Here is a 14,332-nt window from a genome sequence, read left to right on the forward strand (position 1 = left end):
GTTTTGATTAAAAAAAGTGGGCAAGTAACTGAATAAATCGAGAGAAACAAAATGGAGAGAAACAAAAGATAACTAATTGCATTCTGTTGCGTTTCTTGATTGAACTGATTTGTGGAGAAGGTTTTCCGTACAATTGAGCATAATATCCCAACAGTTGCCAAAGTAGAAACTTCATCGCAGCCCAATTTAAAAAACACCAACAAAATGTCAAAGTCATAAAGAGATACACCATAGAAACATGCCCTTTGGCTCACAGTGTCCACACTGACCAACAACCACCCATTTACACTAATCTAATCTAACTTCATTCTCAAGATAGACACAAAATGCTGGAGTAACTCAGCAGGACAGGCAGCATCTCTGGATAGAAGAAATGGGTGATGTTTCAGGTCGAGACTCTTTTTCAAAAGTCTTCTTCCTTAGAAGACCCTTCTACAACTTGAAGAAGGGTCTCGACCCAAATCGTCACCCATTCCTTCTATCCAGAGATGCTGCCTGTCCCGCTGGGTTACTCCAGCATTTTGTGTCTATCTTCGGTGTAAACCAGCATCTGCAGTTCCTCCCTACACTAACTTTATTCCCCCAATAATGTCTTCAATTACCCCCCGGATTCCATCACTCACCTGCACAAAAGGAGAAATTTCCAGCAGTCAATTAACCTACAAAAACTTATGATGTGTGGGGGGTGGGGGATCAAAACACCCAGTGGAAACCCACGCGATCACAGGGAGAATGTGGAAACTCCACACAGATAGAACCCAAGATCAGGATTGAACCCAGGTCTTTGGTGCTGAGGCAACTCCACAGGCTGCGCTGCCCCTAAAATGCATTTCGCATCCGCAAGAAAATCATAAAACCGGTGCTGAAGGTGTGCAACCAAAAGCCTTCTTTCTAGTCGTATCCACCCAGCAAAAGTATCTTCAGATTCTAAAGATAAAATACAAGCCGGCTTGGCATATGATTAAATATCCTTTTGGTTGTTAATAATCAGCATCCAGTCAACTCACCTTGATGTAACGGGTCTTGCTGATGTAGGTGTAAGTGTGAATGTATGTGTGAATGTTGATGGTGATGTGGCGTCACATTGAACATCTGTAGTCTTGTAAGTGGATCATTTGCAAGTGATGCCATGCGCTCAGCGTGTATTCTCTCTGCTGCCAGTCTGTCAGCGTAGGACATCTCGGGCCGCAGCTGAGGGCCCGCAAGAGCGAGTCTTTCTCTTTCCAATGGATTCAACCCGTGGTGGAAAGGAGGGAAGGGATGAGCCCCCGCTGCGGGTTGGATTGTTAAGGCACCGTGCCTAGCAAATGGATCCATGGGATTAGCAGCTGGATGAAGGCCTTCCAGTTCAGGAGGTTTAACCTCAAAACCCGGCTTCATCCTCTCACGGAACTCCCTTTCGCGAATCTCTCTCTCCCGAATCTCTCGTTCACGCAGTTCTCGTTCTCTCATCCCATGGTCAGCGCTGTAGAGGCTGGGCATATGGTAAGCCAGGATGGGATCAGATGCATTTAATGGAACAAAGAATGGGTGGTTACGGTTGGTTGGGGACATAACATGTGGCCTCGCATATTCACTGAGTGTCCTTAGTGCTGGGGTATCAGGTCCAATGTAAGGAGGAACAGCTGCAATGGTCGTTGGTGGAGGCTCAAACGAAGGTCTTAAATGCGTTGGTCCAACAAGCTGAGATTCCGCCATGCGACTCTCATGGGAAGAGCTGGATGCTTTCTGTAAAGGAATCAATTTAATAGAATTTAATAAAAGAAAAGTGCACATTCTGGGATTGAAAACTGTAAAATGCTAGAAATTACACCAAATTAGCCACAAGGAAATAGGAGCAGGACGTGGAAACAGGCCCTTCGGCCCACTGAGTCCATGCCGATTTGCAATCACCCCATACACTAGCACTATCCTACACACTAGAGACAATTTAAAATTTTACCGAAGCCAATTAACCTCTACGTCTTCGGAATGTGGGAGGAAATCGGAGCATGCAGAGAAAATCCATGCGGTCACAGGGAAAACATACAAACCCCGCACAGACGGCACCCATAGTCCGGATCGAATCTGGGTCTCTGGCACTGTGAGGCAGCAACTCTACCAGTACCCAACTGTACCGCCCTAGGAGTTGGTCACTCAACCTCTCAATCCTGCCCTGGCATTCAGTATGATTGCGTTAGCCAGTGACAGGTCTCAACTTCCCAGGTTAAGGAGTCCCAAAATAACCCTCCACTACTTGATTTTCAAAATGTATCCATCTTCTCTTTAAAATCCTTTGACGATCTTGTCTCGGAAGCTTTCCTGGTCAGAGAATTGTAGAGATTCATCACCCTCTGTGAGATGACCAGGATTAATCTAACTTAATATGTGGCTCCCTTTCTTCACACGGTTTATTTGTTGACATGCTTTTTCAGGTCAGGTTGGGGGGAGATCCCCCCGCCACGGGTACCGTGTAATCCCGTGCAACCTGCTCCATGGTCGGATAGTCGGCGACTAAACTGTCTACCCCACCTGGTTTGCCAGGTGAGGAAGGGGCTGTGGACCCCCAGAACAAGACCTATCAAAGGGCGGATGAGCTTCTGGAGAGCCAACGGCCATCCACACTTCAGTCAAAATTACAATCACTGTCGTACACAGCATTGTAAGGAATGATGATGATAAAGCACACACACCAAAATCCTATACCTCCAGCAGCGGAGGTCCGCAGGAACTGGAGGAAAGAGATGTGTGGAGCGTCCGTCACCATTCCCGTTGGAAACCAGCACCACTGCGTTGCTAATGTTTTCAACGATGATGAATGAATTTTTCACATCATCTTTTTTTTATTTCTAGTTCCTATTAGCAAACACTCAGCACCAAAACTTGTCATTCACCATTATGGAGGATAATTAACCTGCTGTGATAGTTCAACATCTACATTTGCAATACCGCATTTATGTGAACTATGTGAATTGCTATCAAATCTAAGAAGCAGCAAATACTTGCAAAAAAGAGTTAATTGTGGGAACAAAGGTTTACAAAACCTAGAGGATTTGTATACAATTGATCAATTTTCCTTTATTGCAACGATTGAGCTGGAATTTGGATAATATTCTCCAACATTTTATCATTTGGCAAAAAGCTTTGAATATGTTAATAAACTGTACATTAACAACCAAACTTCTGCAATCCAAATTTAGACTATATTGCAGCTGTTTTCCATTAGTTCCAAACACCAGAATCGCACGAACAGTAAGAGAATCTCTTCATCAGTAAATGGGTCAGGATATAAAATATCACTGCAAATAAAACCCAACTTTTCTAATTGGCAAAATGAGCTGCTGGTAGATGAAATAGATCTCCGGGTAGCTACTGGGAGCAGTTAGTCATTTGTGCGTGGTTTTTTTTTTTTTTTAGACGATGATTTCTCTTTTTTCCATGAGGTAAGTCTGCCAAGCATTTTCCAAGGAAATGAACAGGGCAGACAACGTACTGCTAAACCTGGGGCAGGGTATTTTTTTGGCAGAAATGCATGATTCTGCTCCAGGTAATAATTAATTCCTCACTTCCGATTATGGACTGCAGGACGTATCAACCATTGACCAAACATCTTCTGAACACCGAATAGTACGGGTGTCAGGGATTATGGGGAGGAGGCAGGAGAATGGGGTTAAGAGGGAGAGATAGATCAGCCATGATTGAATGGCGGCGTAAACTTGATGGGCCGAATGGCCTAATTCTGCTCCTATAACTTATGAACAGTGCTATTTCCTACTTGTTACAGAGAACAAACAGGGATTTCAGCCCAACTTGTCTGTGCCAGTGTTTATGTTCTACCATCTCTTCCACGCCTCTCGTCAACAGTGACCTAAAGAAGTAGATTTGACTCCTGATGGACCATCAATAACCAAAGATTGGACAAATACTTGCCCAGTATGCCATGAGACCACTGGATCTATTTTTACAGTAATGTTTAACCAAAAACACATGTTGTGATTTGAAGAAAGTGTGAGGAAAAGTTCTTTCCATTCACAAACTAGGCTAGCTCAAAGGCACGGCTAAGGTTCTGTTTTTCCAGTCTGACTGCAGAAATTCAGTCGTGTAGAAACTTCTCAAGGTGCTGATCCACTTAGAGCTCCTACCCCATTAAATCAGCCATTCTGTGAAAATTGATGATACGGGACTAATTAGCCCAACTGGGTTAAAATGCGAGGACTTAGAAGAGTAAGTTAGACACAGAAGAGTTTGTTGAATGTAAAGAGGAGGGGTCTGCATCAATGAAACGTCATTGGTGCATTTTCTATATCATAAAAAGGAGGGCTGGGGAGGGTGGTGGATGGGGTTGGGAACTGCAAAAATCTGAAGTCAGGTCGGATTAATCTGTGCAAGTGAGGGGGGTCTTCAGAGTCGATTAGTGAGTTGAACCTACAATTACAGTTTGGAGTTAAAACATAGCAGGTCTTTTTGAACACAAAAATTATAGCTGTGCAAGGTAGCATTTCTTGTAAAATCATGTATCATGTAATTCTTTTGCAGTTATTGGGGGTATGAGTAGTAATAAATAGTATTACTTATTTTCAATAATTTCTGTAAGAAAGTTCAGAGTTTAGCTGCACTGTATTGGCTAGTTTTACCCCACCAGCATGGGTTCAGATAATTGATATCAGGGGGGGACTACCGATGCTCTTCAATTCCACCAGTGAATCATGTTTTCCCCTCCCTTGTGAGTTTATCCAACTATTGCATAAATACATTTAACCTGTTCACCTCAACTTCTCCCTGAGGTAGTGAGTGAGTTCCACGTTTTGAACCACTCTCTAGGAAAGTAGTTCCTCTCTAATTCTCTGTAGGATTTATTAGCAACCCTTATGTTTACGGGCACTTGGCCAAACCAGTCAGCCATTCCAACACTGTGCACTTACCGCTGCTCTCTCCGCTTCCCTCTCACGTTCCCGCTCTCTTTCCCTCTCTTTCTCCTTCTCCTTTTCCTTCTCCTTCTCTTCTTTGGCCTTCTGCTCCGCTTCTCGCCTGGCCTTCTCTATCACTTCTTCCCGCTTCTTGGCCAGCTTTGAGCCTTGCAAGGGTACAAAGTACAAGTCTGTTCTTGCACAGGAGTTGTAGCCACGATCCAAATACTTAATGAACCTGAAACAATGCACAAAGGGGAAACGTCGTTAAACTAAAACCTTACAGGTTTTTAATTGCAAGTTACAGGGCAAAATAAAACTCAAAGCTTGCGATCATTTTTTGAACAGAAAAATATCACATCATATATGATTACCCCAGGCATAAATTAAAAAAAAGCATTTTGAATAGTGGTGGTTGTTCAACATATTTTATGAAGTGCTCAGTAATAGAGAATACATAAAGAAAGGTCACCTGGCTGACTGACTGGCGTGGCTCGGAGTGCTAACCACTGTTGGCTCTGGAGATGGACTTCTGTTTGGAGATGGTGGAGGACTGTCTGGGTCCTCTTGCTCGTCCTGGATTTCCTCTTTAATCTGAATGTTGGTCATGGTGGCAGGAGGGGTGTTTGAAACGTTGCCGGTGGAACACATGGATGCCACGATGGATGCTGTAGGCTGAATGGCAGAAATTGGCGCCACGCTGGAGGCGGAGGTTGCCGCCGAAGGCGCAATGTTGGGAGCACCAGACGGGATGAAGGAATGCTGGGCATAGGGAGGCTGGGGAGGAACTTGGTGGGGCACGGCTTGGGGATGCGTTGTGCTTGCCGGGAGATTCTGGGCCTGGGTTAACACAGGGGGTTGTGCAGGGGGAGGCTGGATCTGCTGCGTTTGGGCCATTAACTGCAATGGTGGTGGGTGAACGGAGGGGGTATGGTGGGTAGACAGGGAACTCAGCGGCTTTAAAGCCGGCGGAGGCGGAAGATTTGAAGGCATCTGTGGGAACGGAGGATGGCCTGCGAGATGGGTCGGTGGTTTATGGGACTGCTGGTTGGAAATGGGTGTAATTGGAGTTGTGGGCGGCGGTTTAATATGAGGCATCGTGACAGGGGCAGGCAGCAAAGGCTGCTCCCTCGGAGGCTGCAGCTGGGCGGGCAGAGGCTGCACCGGGACCTGCGTCGGAGTGTGCGGCTGCCCCGTGGCCGGTACCTGGGCGGACGAGGCCTGTGCGATCTGAGGCGGGGGGTTGATGGAGAACGATGGCCCTTGCAGCTGGTGCTGGATGTGAGCGGGGGCCTGCAGCGGGTGAGGCAGCGGCTGCACCAGAGAATGGAGCGGGGCCTGCGACTGCGGCAGGGGCTGCGACTGAGGCTGCAGCTGCTGCTGGATGGGCGGGTGAGGCGACGTGAGTCTCTGGGGATGGAGCTGTGGCGCAGGCTGAATCAGAGAATGAGGCGGTGTCTGACTCCGAGGCAGTGGAACCGGGGACAACGTTTGAGGAATGGATACGGCGCAGGAAGATGCCGGTGGGGGCATCTGTGGAGGTTCCAGTGAAGTTAGAGGCATGGAGGCACATGGACTCTGATGGACTTGAGGCTGAGATTGCAGCACTTGCTGCTGAGCCGAGGAATCAGAATCACTCTCATTGTCCCTTGGGCTTGGTATACTAGGTGACGTGCTGCGATTGTCCTGATCAATATCCTTTGGATCGCTGCTTCCTTCATCATTTACACTGCGGCTGTCAGAACTCTCCCCTTCCGATGGCGAGTTTGGCCGGCTGATCTCCTGTTTTGATTAAAAAAAATAGCACAAATCATCAACTAGTACTTGGTCAAATTAGTACCTGCTTATTCCAGCATTTGGTCAAACTACCGGTAAGTAAATGGTAAACGGTCAGAAAGGTCCCAACCTGAAACATCACCGACCCATGGACTCCAGAGATGCTGCATTACCTGCTCAATTACACTTTTTGTGCATTAACCAGCGTCTGCAATCCTAAATGCTTTATGAACTTTCATCGGATATGATAAACTTAAAAATAATCGCTGTACAATTTAGTGGAGTTTGCCAACGAAGAGGCATGTTAGGAGTTCCAGACGGGATGAAGGAATGCTGGGCATATGGCGGCTGGGGAGGAACTTGGTGGGGCACGGCTTGGGGATGCGTTGTGCTTGCCGGGAGATTCTGGGCTTGGGTTAACACAGGGGCTTGTGCAGGGGGAGGCTGGATCTGCTGTGTTTGGGGCATTAACTGCAATGGAGGTGGATGAATGGATGGGGCATGGTGGGTGGAAAGGGAACTCAATGGTTTTAATCACAGCACAATAAAGATGCCAATTCCAAACAAAATGATGAAGGGACTGTGTCGTGATTACAGCATTTCACTGATTTTGCTTCCCAGCTGTTATCAGGCAACTGAACCATCCAACCAACAACAACAACTAGAGAGTAGTACTGAGCTACTATCTACCTCATTGGAGAACCTCGGACTATCTTTGATCGGGCTTTATCTTGCTCTCAATGTTATTAATGTTATTCCCTTTATCATGTATCTGTATACTGTGGATAACTCGATTATAATCAGGTATTGTCTTTCCGATTATGTGGTTAGCGCGCAATTAAAGCTTTTCACTGTGGTATACGTGACAATAAACTAAACTCAACTTAATTCATAACAGTGCCACCTCCAATACTTTCTGCCATCCAGGCAAGATGTGACCGTTTTATTAAATAAATGAGATTTAAGCAGGGTTGATTTAGAAAGGCATCAAAAGGGATTGCAGCACACAAACCAGTTTCACTCTGATGTTCCCACCCATATGAATTTGCAATTGTTGACAGTGAAAAACAATATTTCACCGACAATGCTGTAACATTTGAAGCAACCTGCCAATATAACCAAAATCACTTGATACACAGTTTTGTGACTCGTTTCAATCTATAAATATGTTCTTGGAGGGCCTTCTCTTTCCATTAAATGATCCTCAATCATTGCCATATGCCACACAGTTACAACACTGCCTGGAATATTATATTGACATCCCTCTTTCCCTTGGTTAAAATTGCATCTTCTTTTTAAAATTAACATTTAAACTGGAAGTCACCATTTTGACATTTAAATCAGCCTTTGGGATCATTTTAAAATTTAATATGTCAAATAAAAATGAAAATAAAGTTTTATAACATCTGGGCCTGGGTTTTCTTTAGCCCGCAACAGTTTGAGATTTTTCTGCTCATTTCCAACGTAAATCTCAACAATGTTTTTGGGGAACTATCTTGTTTGAATCGGCTTAACAGAATCCATCGCGAGCTAAAGTCTACAATTTCTGCTAAACCTAGAGGTAGGCTCATCACTCTTGTACACTTGGCCTTTCTTCTGTTTTCATTGTCCAGGTTGACAGAAAATGTATCAATGAAAGCAGTGCTGCTTCCTACCTTACATACTTTAGCAAATCATCTCTAGTTCTAGAATTTAAAACCTGGTTCATTGTTCCCAGGAGGATGTAACCATCGTACTGATCACAGATTCAATTCAAATGGGAATAGAATTTTACAGACCACAAACCTACAGCCTACGATAAACTATAAGCTGTTACAAGATAGTGATTCCTTTTCAGGACTTTTACTGCCGACTAGGATCGCCAGAACTTCACTGTATTTCCGATAAATGTAATCAATTTACAGTCAATTAATTAAATATCCACTTATGGCCCATCTAGACACAACTACCGAGGGAGGTGGGACATTGTTCTCATTGTGCAACTTTCCCTAAACTCCGCCTTCTTTCAAGTATACTCTAATAGTAAAACAAAAAGCAAATATAATTCTTCAGGTGGGAACAAATTAAACTGCTGATCCTCATAAGTTCATACGTCATAGGAGCAGAATTAGGCCATTCGGCCCATCAAGTCTACTCAAACAATCTTTCATGGCTGATCTTTCCCTTTCAACCCCATTCTCCTGCCTTCTCCCCATAACCGTCGACACCCTCACTAATCAGGAATCTGTCAACCTCCGCCTTAAAAATACCCAATAACTTGGCTGAGAAGTCCAAAGATTCACCATTCTCTGCCTAAAGAAATTCCCCCTAAAGAAACATGGCCACAAGGCGAGCTGAGAGGAAATGTTCAGGTTAATGTGTTGCATGAAAATACAAATCAGCATTGCAATTTGTACACTTTGTCCAGACCACACACAGCCTGTGGCAGCAGCATGTAGTGTCATCATATCGTTGGCATGGAGTGCCTCCAGAAGCTGAATTTCAGTGAACTTGCTTGGCAGCGGCGTTGCTTGTAATGTATATTATTTGTCAAACAACCCATATTCATTTCCCAGTTGCAAATTTCTTTGCAGTCATTCATCAATACTGGAGTCACGGGTAATAGATATCTTTATTTTCTACAAGAACATGAGCAACGAGAGCAGATATATATATTTTTTTGTGTATGGATTCCTTTGTCTTCGCCGTTCACCTTTAGGTTCTTACTGAAAGCTACATATTGAGCAAGAAGAAGTCTTGACTTTGAGTAGTAGAGATGCGAGGAATAAGACAAGATGCAGGTGCAGGCTAATGAGCGCCACTCAACATTTGTGCTGGAAACAAGATGGAGAATGGTCGCGTCCAAACTGAGAGGGTCTCGAAGGAGAAATGTTCAATTAGTTTGCCATCGCTGGATTCCAAACCGACAATATCCCGGGGAATGTCACGGACCAGAAACAAAACTTAGATCAGACAATCAATACCAAGGCTGAAGAGGAGGTCAGAGGCTGGGTGTCCTGTGGCAAGCAACTCACCTCCTGATAACCCAAGGCCTGTCCATCATCAAGTTGTCAAGTTAATAGTGCAACTGAATGCTCCCCATCTTCCCAGATGAGCACAGTACAACAACTCTGAAGCAGCTCACTATCATTTGAGATAACGCGGTTATCTTGGCTGTCACCCCATCATCCACAGGTAGCATTAATTCCCTCCACCAGCGATGCAAAGTGGCCGTTACAAAACGCACTGTGGCTACTCATCCTGCCCTCCCAAACTCGTGATCTCCACCTGCCTCATGGTCTGCCGTCTCAAATCAGTTTACATTTCTTTCACTGACACCAATCTCTGCCGGCAAATAAATGTTCACGTGCAGAATTTACACGCATTCCTTTGTCTTTGAGAATACGACACATTGTAGCCAATCCTATCTGTTCATCACATGTGTGACTGGTGACCTGACATTCAGTGGTAAGTTTTATTAAGTCAGGAAGACATTGAAGGAAGTCTGTGAGAGCCAAAGAACATTACAAGAGGGGTTGGGAAGATTGAATGTCAATAAATGCCACATAGCTGATAAATTACAAATCAGAGTGAGGGGATGTAGACAAGCTGAATAAGTGGGGAAGTTATTTACTATTATTCTTAATGATTACAATTGAGCTGCATTTCAGAGACTACTTAATTTAGACAGGTACAAGGATAGGATAGGTTTAGAGCAGTGGTTCCCAACCTTTTTTTGCCCATGCCCCACCTAATCACCTCTAAAATCCTGATGCCCCCCCTTGCTTTCCCTTGAGAGAAAACGGAGGAAATAGATATTATAAGGGTAATTTAGCAAAAGCTCTTTGAATCGCATTTCTAAATCCAATTCAATAAATAAGGTTCTCCCATGACCTCGCGCGCTTTGTGCGACGTGCATGAAGAGCGATGGCGCGGTGATTATGTAATAACTAGACAATAAAAACTTTTTTTACCCAAAAAAAATTATTTACTCAAAATAACATGTGAAACATAAACATAACCTGATGGAAAATCCAAAAAATAAAAATCGAAAATTTGGACCCAGACCTCCTCAGTCGCGCTCAATTGCCCCCCTTAAAAATCAAATTGCCCCCCTGTGGGGCATACACCCCACGTTGGGAACCACTGGTTTAGAGGGATGTGGGCCTAACACAGGCTGGTTGGACCGGTGTAGATGGGACGAATGGACGAGTATAGATAGGACGAGTGCAGATTTTGGCCAGTGTGGGCAAGTGGGCCTGTTTTAGACTGAATGGCTCCTCTCACACTAGGAAAGACCTGAAGAAAAATCCCGAAACTCAACCAAACCCTGATAATAACAGGAGTACATTTATGCACTCTTATCACATTATTACAATTCTCTAGGCTAGGTAATAAATATGTTATAATTCACAACAGAAAAACAGGTGAAATGGTCAGTGAAAAATATTGAACTGAAATATTATTTTCCCTCCACCGATGCCGCCCAACCTACTGAGTATTTCCATCATCCTGTTTTATTAATATCTCAATCTCTCACCATTAAATAGGTACTCATTTCTGTCAAGTGTACCAATGTGGGTAACCTCACATTTTTACACACTCTATTCTTGCCCACTGATTCAGTTTGTCGACATACTCTCACTCTGATTTGCAATTAATCAGGTCTGTCAGATTTATCGGCATTCAAGTTCATCAACTTCTCTTGTGGTATTTTTTACTATGTTCCCCATCCTTAATCACTCTGCCAATTGATTATCCCCATTATAAATTCTCTCTTCTCTCTGATGGGGCCCGTCAAGTCTACTTCGCCATTCAATCATGGCTGATCTATCTTTCCCTCTCAACCCCATTCTCCTGCCGTCTCCCCATAACACCTGACACCCGTACTTCTATGAAAGCAGATGCAATTCTTTAATCTTTCTGCCAATTCAGTATTCTTCATCATAAATTCTCTTTTCTCTGTGAGGCCCCACATTTGTAGTAAATTAGTCTCAAAATTTTGTGTGGGTGAGGAAATGTGATAATATCGCATTTGTGTGACTGGGAGATCGATGGTCAACGTGGAATTGGTGGCTGAAGGGTCATTTTCCATACTCAATCCTTCAAGTCCCTTGTTTTGATGATGGACAACTGCTTCACCTTGAGGACTGGAGAGGAAATCCAGAGTTTTACTCCTAACTAGGCGAGGTTTAAATTCAGTTTAGAGATGCAGCGGGGAAACAGGCTCTACGGCCAACCAGGTCCGCGCCGACCAGCGATCCCCGCACATTAACACTATCCTACACACTCTACAAACATAGAAAATAGGTGCAGGAGGAGGCCATTTGGCCCTTCGAGTCTGCACCGCCATTCATTGTGAACATGGCTGATCATCCACAATCAGTAACCCGTGCCTGCCTGCTCCCCATATCCTTTGATTCCGCTAGCCCATAGAGCTCTAATTCATCCAGTGAATTGGCCTACTGTGGCCGAGAATTCCACAAATTCACAACTAGGGACAATTTACACATACACCAAGCCAATTAACCTACATACCTGTACGTCTTTGGAGTGTGGGAGGAAACCGAAGATCTCAGAGAAAACCCACGCAGATCACGGGACAACGTCCGTTGTCGGGATCGAACCCAGGTCTCTGGCGCTGTAAGGCAGCAACAACTCTACCACTGCGCCGCCGGGCTGGTTTGTGGTATGCGGCATTGTCTTTTACCTCACTGGAGTCTATTGACCCGATGTACTTTGGCGAATACAGCTTAATGCTCAAAGGTTGCCAAGTACTCACCTGCGTTTTAGATTTCTTCGAATTTAATCTTTCCGGTTCTTCTGTATCAGAAGCGACTTTTTCTCTTTGGCGTTTGGTGCTCTTTGACGGTGATGACAGATCATCCTTAGACCTCTGCAGTATGAAAACAATGAGATTGGTATTAGTACAAGTGGAACTGTACTGTTCTAAGTAAAGTATGAGCATATATCGCAGTAGATCTAAAGTCAGTTAATGAGCCACTTCATTATCTCAAACAGTATTTGAAACTGATTATTTTGGAGGAGGAGAAAGTAGGGAACTACAAACCAGTTGGCGGTCTGATCAAAAAGTGCATCAACACCTCCTCAAGAGCAACAAGGGATGAACAATAGATGCTGGTCTTGCCAGCAGCGTCAGCACTACAAAAATTAAAAATACAATGAAGTATTTTTCAGTCAGCCATAATGAGTGGAATCACAGGTACCAGTGCTCCCATAAGTGGTCAATAATCTGTATCAATGATGAAAGAACAGAATGTTCTGGTATCCAAAGCGAGGTAGATGCAGAGCACACAAAAGAAAATAGATGCAATTAGAGAATTGACACGAGGCTCGCAAAATGTGAGGTTATTAAATTATTGGGAAAAATAGAACGGGAGAGATTTACAAGAATGCTTCCTTGATTAGGTGGTACTAGCTGCAAGGAGAGATTAGACAAACTTGGATTGTTTTCTCAGCGATGTCGGAGGTTGAAGGGAGACCTGATAAAGGCATATAAAATGAGGAGAGGCAAAGACTAAAGGAAATAGGACCTGTTTCTGCGACGTACAGTTTTATGGTCTATAGCAGAGATTTATTTTAAAAAGTGATAAAAAGGTAACTAGTGTATACAAGCACCTTTGAATACTTTCATGAAACACAATAAGTTAATAACTAGATAGAAAACTGCACGGGCGGCACGGTGGTGTAGGTTCTCCCCGTGCGTGGGTTTTGTACGTTCTCCCTGTGCGTGGGTTTTCTCTGAGATATTCAGTTTCCACCCACATTGCAAAGACGTACAGGTTTGTAGGTTAATTGGCTTGGTTTAAATGTAAAAATTGTCCCTAGTGTGTGTAGGGCATTGTTAATGTGCAGGGATCGCTGGTCGGTGTGGACCCGTTGGGCCGAAAGGCCTGCATCTAACTAAACTAAAAGCTTGAAAGACAAATGGTTTGTTGACCTTTAAGAGAGGGATTGGGTACAAGGATGAGGAAGTTTTGATGCCATTGTACATAATGTTAGCACAACTGTGCTTGGATTATTGTGTACAGTTTTGGTCTCAGCGCCCAAGTAAATATGAATAGACTTGCCTGGCAGCTAACACAGCTTACAGCCACTTGAATACTGGTGTGAGGAGAAGGTCCTATGTGGATTGGGTAGGTGGCATTAATACTCACCATTGTTTTCAGTGCGATAACATTAAACATATCAGAGAGGGACGGACATGTGGATACAAATAAATTGTTTCCTCTCCCTGGTAAATCTAGTTTTGGAGAAGAGGTGTTGATTTTTAAGAAGTGAGACTAGGCGTAATGTATTTACTCAGAGGGTTGTGGTCTAGATGTTTAGATTTGTGCTGTAGATGTTTAGATATTAAATGGATAGGATGGCGGAACATCCATGATAGTACTGAATTGTCCTGGAACATGTTTGAGGCCTAACCCTGCTCTTTCTTTAATTTTTTTATTGAAAGGAGAGGGTTGAGATTTAATTAGCATTTCAACCGAAGTATGTGCCAGACCTGATTAGAAAGTGTTAAACCATTACAGGCCCAAAATATTTTCCCTTCACAATCTGTTAACACAAATGTTGAACATTAGTGCAATTATCCACTGCTTGATGACCTTAACCTCTTCTTTACCACAAAAGCATGAAATAGAATTTTTAACCTTCGATCAAAAAAATTAAGC

At 43.8% G+C, this 14,332-nt stretch overlaps 1 protein-coding gene across 8 annotated transcripts in view; it reads right to left on the reverse strand.

The window, feature by feature from the left end:
• rerea (arginine-glutamic acid dipeptide (RE) repeats a) overlaps nt 1-14,332 on the reverse strand; it is a 509,606-nt gene that overhangs the window by 22,016 nt on the left and 473,258 nt on the right. For all 8 annotated transcript variants that reach the window (XM_055659600.1, XM_055659606.1, XM_055659605.1 and 5 more), the window contains 4 exons: nt 12,424-12,537; nt 5,359-6,668; nt 4,902-5,124; nt 1,008-1,728 (listed from right to left, as the gene is read on the reverse strand). In XM_055659600.1, coding sequence (XP_055515575.1) covers nt 1,008-1,728; nt 4,902-5,124; nt 5,359-6,668; nt 12,424-12,537 — 2,368 coding nt within the window. The remainder of the gene's footprint in view (nt 1-1,007; nt 1,729-4,901; nt 5,125-5,358; nt 6,669-12,423; nt 12,538-14,332) is intronic.

Source organism: Leucoraja erinacea, chromosome 30 (assembly GCF_028641065.1).
Source record: "Leucoraja erinacea ecotype New England chromosome 30, Leri_hhj_1, whole genome shotgun sequence".
NCBI classification, from domain to species: domain Eukaryota; kingdom Metazoa; phylum Chordata; class Chondrichthyes; order Rajiformes; family Rajidae; genus Leucoraja; species Leucoraja erinaceus.